This window comes from Cotesia typhae, unplaced genomic scaffold (assembly GCF_013202065.1).
Source record: "Cotesia typhae breed Kobodo isofemale line unplaced genomic scaffold, CoteBio_Ctyphae contig_22, whole genome shotgun sequence".
NCBI lineage: Eukaryota > Metazoa > Arthropoda > Insecta > Hymenoptera > Braconidae > Cotesia > Cotesia typhae.
Genome location: NW_027423728.1, coordinates 3,186,953 through 3,195,009, shown reverse-complemented (window position 1 = coordinate 3,195,009; position 8,057 = coordinate 3,186,953). Strand labels below are relative to the sequence as shown.

General features: G+C 31.3%; 1 protein-coding gene across 1 annotated transcript; it reads right to left on the bottom strand.

Annotated features, from left to right (window-relative positions):
- Positions 1-4,205: 4,205 nt before the first annotated feature.
- LOC141524253 (uncharacterized) lies at positions 4,206-5,876 on the bottom strand. Its single transcript, XM_074238007.1, has one exon. It carries the CDS (start codon positions 5,159-5,161, stop codon positions 4,229-4,231), a length of 933 nt encoding a protein of 310 aa, XP_074094108.1. The 5' UTR covers positions 5,162-5,876; the 3' UTR covers positions 4,206-4,228.
- Between the last annotated feature and the right edge of the window lie 2,181 nt (positions 5,877-8,057).

The window sequence follows — 8,057 nt, the reverse complement described above, 5'->3', positions numbered from 1 at the left end:
TTGCAAACTCTGTTGTATCTGGAAAATTTTTGCTCCAGATAGGCCAGATGAAAACCGATACGATTCCTATAGTATTTTATAAGTTTTTAATGGACATTTTCGACAGGGTAAGCACTTTTAGAATTTGCAGGCCATCTTACTGATTGTACAGTCTCATCATCTATTTGGATCCATGATAAATTTTGTTTAATCATCGCAACATGATGATTTTCAGAATTACCATCTTTTGAAGAGTAAAATATAGCACTTACAACAGCATAGTTTGTATTACATATTGATATTTTTGCTTTGGGTACCGATTTTATAAACCCTTTTTTCCTATTTATTAATTTATTTTTTCCTTTGATGGACACATGTAACTTCACAACTAATATCTGTTGCAAGGAATTTAATGCAATTTTTGTTAGCGTTTCTTTGACTTCTATACAATTTTCACAAAATTTGAAATTAGTAAACCAATATCCAAATGATGAATCAATTAATTCTTGTAGTTCAAATGTTTTTTTCTCATCATATATTGAAACATGTAATACATTTTCTAGTATACTGTAAGAATTAGCATAATTGCATGTTTTGCATCGATCATTAATTTCTAATTTAAATTATACTAAATTTCTAATATCACAATTATCATTACAAATTTTAAGAAATACTGATACAGGATCGTTATTTGTCATAGAATAAGGCTGCTCTATTAATGACTCTTTAATGTCACTGGACTTTAGAAGTAATTCGCGATTATTACTATATTTGCTAAATAAATTACTAAGTTTATTGTTGACAGATTGATACTTTAGGCCATGATTTATTAATAATGTCCTAATTATTGTATCATTAAACATACATTGAATAATTGAATTAAGACCATCGGAAACGTTATCACAGTTTTCGATACCTCGACAATCTAATAAACTAAGAGAAGCTTTTTTCACATTTTTGAGTTCAATTTGAATAGAATATTCTTCAACTGCCCAAATCATGTCCCATACTTTTTGCCAACGTGTATCAGGAATTGGTATGGTAGGTAAATCAAACCTATAAATTTTTCTTAAACGATTATATTCTTTAATTGCTGAAGAGCTTGCTTTAACGGAATGAGGATCAAAATTGATTAAATGTAGTCCACGTAACTCTGTTACACGAGATAGGGCTACATAAATTTGACCAACATTAAAAATGGTGTTCCCTGCTTCAATGATGGCATTTTTTAAACTTAAACCTTGACTCTTATCAATAGTTACTGCATAACTCAAGCATAATGGAAATTGTTCTCTTACAACGAAAGCTCTTTCAAATAATTGAAATTTTACTTTAATACCATTTTAAAAATCAGCTCCTAAATTATCATTTATTATTATTATGATATTGTTGCTAGTAAATAAGACAATGCATCAAACGCATAATTACAATACGAATTATCTAAAAATTATGATTATTTGAAACCCGCTGAATCGAATAACAATGCCACCTACAGGAAATGACCAAAAGATCATAGAATGTACACACTGCTTAGTGAGAATTCTCGAGATCCTGAACAGCTGGTATATCCGAAGAAAGTAAAACTCAAACAATGTTTAGCGTATTATCTATTTGGTCTGGTTAATAAATTAAATTAAATTAGAACAATATGTTTAACAACATACACATAGAAGGTTGTTGGATAGTTTAGTTAGTAGTTTACTCTGTAAATTTTTTTGTATTCATAAGAAATTTTTTGACATTCTTAATTTAAAGTTTGTACTTTTCCCACGGACATGAAATGTTCATAAAATTATTATAAAAATAAATTAAACTTTTATTTTCCGTAAAGAAACTAGTAGCATCGATAAAATTTCATGAAAATTAGTCGCGTATATCTTTTGAATGAGATTGATAGACTTAAATTATCAATCATAATATTTATATTTTATAAAATCGTAGGAAAAATTTTTTGTATTTTTTGTAATTTAGGAAATTGTGAATTTGGATTTAATACCACAATCCTTAATAATTTAATAAAATAATCGTATTGTTCAATATTATGAATGCAATTATTTTTAACATCAATCTATTGTTATCATTATAATAACTATCAGTATTACTTCATTTTTATTGTTATTATTAGCATGATTATTTTTATTACATACTATTATTATCATAATTATGTTGTTAGTAAATAATACGATTCATCAAACTCATAATGAATATAAGCATTATGTACAGAATATTGTCGTTTTGAATGTCCGCGCAGTTCGGTCGCAGTATAGCAGTGCCACCTATATCTGTAAAACACTCGACCAGAATTACTTAGGCAATGATCAGCTGACTATTACATAGAAACTAAACCCAAACAATGTGAGCTCTTGTAGATATTGACTCTAGTTAATAAATAATACTTAATTTAAAAAAAAGTTAATTTAAAAAAATTCATATGTAAAGTTGATAGATAGTAAATTCTAGAGATTTTATTTAAAAAAAAAAAATTTTAACATTTTATGTGATTGAAAAAATTTTCAATTCAAATTATGTACTTTTACCGCGGAAAATTAGTGCACAAACAATTGTAGCAATAAAATCACGTTAAACTTTTATTTCTCGTAGAGTAACTAATAAGCATTAATAAAATTCCATCAAGTATATCCTTTGGTTTAGATTGATAGACAAATTATCAATCATAATATTTATATTTTATAAAATCGTAAAATAAATTTCCATGGTTTTTATAATATTGGTGATGATTGTTAATATTTCTTTTTTTGCCCTCCGGGCGGAAAGTGGCAACTTTCGTCCCGCTACGCTAAACAAAGTTGCCGCTTTCCGCCTTCGTCGGACAAAAAAATAGTATACAGCCCTTGGAAAGTAAAAAAGAAAACCTCAGATCACATGTTTGTCGACCTCGGCTTCGCCTCGGCCAACAATTACATGTGATCTGAGGCTTTTCTTATTTTCCTTCCCAAGGGGTGTAATATACTATTATTTTTGATTTCGAACTTTCTAACTACAGTTTGTGTTAGAGTAACATTGACGAGCCCTAGTGAGCATCGACGCAAGCTCATAACTTTTTTTTTTAACTGTAGTCTCCCATCTAGTGGAGAGTTACCATACATTCTCGAATTATTTAGTCTGTGGCATGTCACTTTCTCCATAAGAAAAAAGTCAAATCTAAAAATCTGGGTCGCTATAGTTTGTGCTAGAGAATTTAATTAATTTTAAATAGAATTTATTATTTTCAATGACCATTATCAATTAATATTGATAATATAACATATAATGTATATTTATAGAGTAATATTGGAGAAAAAAAAGTTCTGTAGAATTAATAAAATTTTACAACCTAAAAATATCGTTCTGCTTACGGTAAACACATTCGGTAGTCTGGCGCTCCGTTTACAACGGAATTTTTGAACGGAACTTGGCGCCAGATTCTACCGAATCTGTAGATTACGCCTGGTGTCTAATTAAACTAAATTAAAATATAATTTTTTTTTAATTGCACTTACAGTTTTTCGAATGTTTTACAAATAAAATTAAAAAAAAATTTTTTTGTAATAATTTTGAGATGTCGGCTAACCCTGATTAAAAATATTGATTGAAAAGTATTGGGAATCAGTCACCCTATGTGAACTGTATATCTATATATACATGAAAAAGAATTGAAATTATTCAAAAGTATTCTAATTTCATCATTTTCAATCCTTTTCAATCAATATTTTTAACCAGGGAACTTTATTGTCATTGTTAATTTCAGTATAATTAATAATTCCAAAAGAAGTGCCCATTTCAGCCCAAACGTTCGATATGTCTACTTTTACTACTTTCTTAAACTTAAACAAAAAACCATTGCTTTGAATATATTCAAACATACCATTTATTTATAGTTAACAAATCTGATTTGGTTGAAGTGTATGATTGTTAGCACTAAAGAAATATTTGTTAACTATGAGCAAATCTGGATTTCATTCAAATATACTATAACTTTGTCTCAAATGAATCAATTTATTAGTATCAAATAAATATTTCTGGTGATATTTAAATAAGAGATTTATTTACAGTCAACGAGCCTCAATTCATTTAAATGAACTGTTTTCTCAGCGTAGCGACCACTGCAAAACACGCGAGGATAAATATATATAATCCTTTAAAATTGTCATGATTAAATTAGCTTAAATTAAAAGAACACGATTTTTGTCTTAAAGGCTCGACATTTTAATCAACAAATTAATTAATACCTAACTGATAAATATATCAATCACAGAAAAACCAAAGCATTATATACACTTAGGAAATAATCGTCTGAGTCATTCTTTTCAGAGCTTCTTTTGTAATCATCAATAACTTCGGCGATATCTTTATCATACTTACGTTTGTCTTCTTCAAACTTCGGATAGTTGTACAAATAATCAGTTAAAAATCGCGGGACATTAATTTTCACGATATCAAATCCTTTAATATCAATCAGAAAGAACTTGTTCCATTCCGGTACCAGCTTTACAATAGCATTATGACAAATTGAATTATTTTCATTCCGATTTTCTGAGTTGTTTTCGAACAAACACTCGTACATCGACAATAGCTTGAGATAAGATAAGAAAAGCTCGAAATGTGTTTCAGCCATAAGCGGAGGCACATTTGGCAGAAAATTATTACCCTCAGTGATTATCAACTCAGCGTACTGCTTATAGGAGTCATTATTGAGATTGGATTTAGCGTAGTAGCTCAAAACGTTTATGCAATTTGATATCACCCAATTAACGTGATCCAGATTTTTTACATTGAATCTGGTCAATTTGGTGGTTTTGTATGTGTCAGTATTATTTATCGCGGAGAAACTGTCGATGAAATCAGTTATTGCTTTATCCGTTTCATTATTCAATTTTTTAACATGATCTATTATAATTTTCAAATTATCTTTTGAAATTTTACCGATTTTGTATTCGGCGGGAATTTGGCTGGTGTCTTCTTCATCTTTTATTTTATCTTTATGTTCAATAGTTATCGAATGAAAATGATTTTTAATTACCGGCTGATTTTGTTTTTCAGGCTCTCCACTATCTGGGGCAACTGCTTCTTCTTTTATTTCTTCATTTCGTTTGATATTATTAACCCAATTGAACGGATCTACTTGGAGCATAATAATAACGATACCAATGACAACGCCTATTACCAAGAACCAGTAATACATTTTGAACAATAATACTTGATAAAGTTTTCGTGGAAGTAATTATATTTAGTTATATCGGGCGGCCACTTAAATTTGGGTAAAATATCAGTTGTTCTTATTTTCAGAATAAGTTTTGATATCCATGTCCAACTAATTAAATCAAGTAAAAAATAAAAAAATTTTAGCTATTAAATCATTTTTTCTGTTTTTGTAATCCAACAAAAATTACACATACAAATTATTTTTTCATTGGACTCATTATCGTGTTTTTATAATAAAAGAAAATAAAATATGTTTCATTAATAAATTTTTTGATTTAGTTATTTCCACCGTATAGTACAAGTACGACCATTTGTTTTTTCATAATAATGATACTATTATATTAATTTTTTTATTTATATATTAATCTATATTATTAAGAGAATAAGAAAAATGTTGTGGCCAGTGTATTTATGTGATAAAATCGGTTTTTATGGTTAAATTTGGTATCATTGGAAAAGTCTTGACCTGGAGTTATGCTTCTTCAAGATTTCATATCATTTTCACTAATAGTTAATTTATGATGATAAGTATTCAGGCTGCATTCGAAAATGCTCTGTTTCTAGATACATAGCTAAAAAATAACATTGTATCTATTGAACTATTGATATTTTTAAAGATATAAGCTCACCCCGACATATAACTCCGCTATACCGGTGGCAAGCCCGGGGCCTTTTCTTTCAGGGAGGGGAAGGAGGAGCCGGAGGAGTAAACAACCTCGTTAAAAAACCTGGGTCTATCTGGCTCCGGATGGTAGCACCCTGTAAGGGCTCCTGGCTAGGATTACAGCTACTCTTTTGGTTTATGGAATGAACACCACAAACACAAATCAGTTTACGGTGCAGGGGAGGGATACCCCAGTACCGGCGGCAAGTAGTTTGCAGACGGGCTGCTTGTCGTCGTTAGCCAGCGACCGTTTGGACGGAGGGGTGGACCCCAAGGCCCCCCCGTCTAGTACAGCTACTGGGAGTATTATGACGGAGACGGCCTCGTTACTCGATAAGAGGGACCAGGCTATTGGAAGGGAGGACTGGTTTCTGGAAGAGCTCCAGGAACTAATTAACGAGACGATTAGTACCATCAAATCCAAGAGGACAGTTTCTATGGAGGTTACTAATAGGGTCAAGGAGGCACAAAGGCTGCTTTTTGAGACCTTGGTGAATCGTCGGTGCTGGAAAGTAACTCAGCGTACACTGGCGGAAATGGAGGCAGAGGAGAAGAGGATGCTGACCGAAGAACTGTTGAGATTGCGACAAGCCTCTCAAACAGAAAAAGAACGGACGCCGGCTTCTAAAGATAAAAAAAAGAGACCGGCAATCAGCCCACCAGACGGACCGGAGAAAAATGTGCTGCGACAGCCTGACGGCGGATTTACAGTTGTCACTGCCAGGGGAAAAAGGCAGCGCACTGGAGCTCATGGAGAAGCTACGACTTCGGAGCTCACAAAACAGCAGGAACCGAATTTGCAAAACCAAAAGACGCCGGAGGAGGAGCCATTTCATTTGATGGACAAAAAGAAAAAAAGGAAAAAGAAGAAAAAGAAGCAGGTGGACGGAACAGTAGACCAGGCAGCAACCGCGAAGCCAGCAGGACCAGGACCGGGGATGACGGTGTAACAGTTTTACCTGCTCAGGTTGGCCCCTAATCAATTTTAAAATAACTAACAAAACTAACAACAATAAAAATTACCAGGGCGCCACCAGGATTATTAATCACGGTTCCTGGAACCGGTCCAGAGCTGAGAAAACTTATCTTAGGGTAGAGAGAGTGGAGGAAGGTGCTGTTAAATAATAAAAATTTAATTAACAAGGTTAATCAACATTTATTAACAATAAAAATTTAACAAACTTAACAAATTTAAGCGCTTTCTCACACACTTATAATCTAACGAAGCGGAGAATAACTGCGAAATAAACGATATTTACAAACGAACCTTCCAACGACGATACGATGACTAGACGGGCTTTTTTGAACGAACGGTCTCCCACACCTGCGTAAAACTAACTTAAAACTATAAGTCCACCGGACCAACAACGAACTAACTACACACTTAAAACTAAGTCCACCGGACTACCGAACTTAACACTATTAACACTCTCTATCACGTATAACCCGTTCAATTCTTCACACACATAACCCACACTTCGCTTAATTGATTTTATAATTTTAATAGAATAAATGGATTTAATTTAATTGCAATAATTTTTTAAATTATTCAATCATTAGTATTTGGTAAAGACAATAATTCCAATTCAACAATCAATTTCAATTAACCTTGAACTAATCTCTACAGAACCAGAGGCTTAATGCCTTGAATTAACTTAATCACAATATAAACCTTTACAATCACTTCAAAATTATTAACATAAGTTTAATTAACTAATTCTGATTAAATTTTTACTGTGACCATTTTTGACTCGACATAACTAATTACTTGGACTTAATATCCACGCCGACAATTATCAAGTGTCATTAATTTTAATTTAATTCCTCCACGGACCTAATCCCCAAAATTATTTAATTTATACTTGTTAAAAATAATTTTATAATATTATAATTTCGATAAAAATTCCTAATATAATTTTCTTAATAATTTTCTACTCTATAATATTCTCAATTAATAATTTTCTTAATATAAAACATTCTTAGTAATTAATTCTTAATATAAAATATTATCAACAATTTCCTGATCGTTTTATCAATTATAAAAATTCGACACGAGTTGAAATAGTCAAATTTTATTTGCTAGAACATTCGCTAGCTAAGTCTTGCTTGACCTTGGGTATTGGAATTTATGCGACACACAAACTGACGCTTGACGAAAATTCTACGAATAAAAATTTGTCGATTTTTTTTAATGACAAAAATCAATCAATTT

Bases quoted from the DNA above. Each gene is read 5' to 3' on its own strand.
- LOC141524253 (XM_074238007.1), bottom strand. From the start codon at position 5,161: ATGTATTACTGGTTCTTGGTAATAGGCGTTGTCATTGGTATCGTTATT.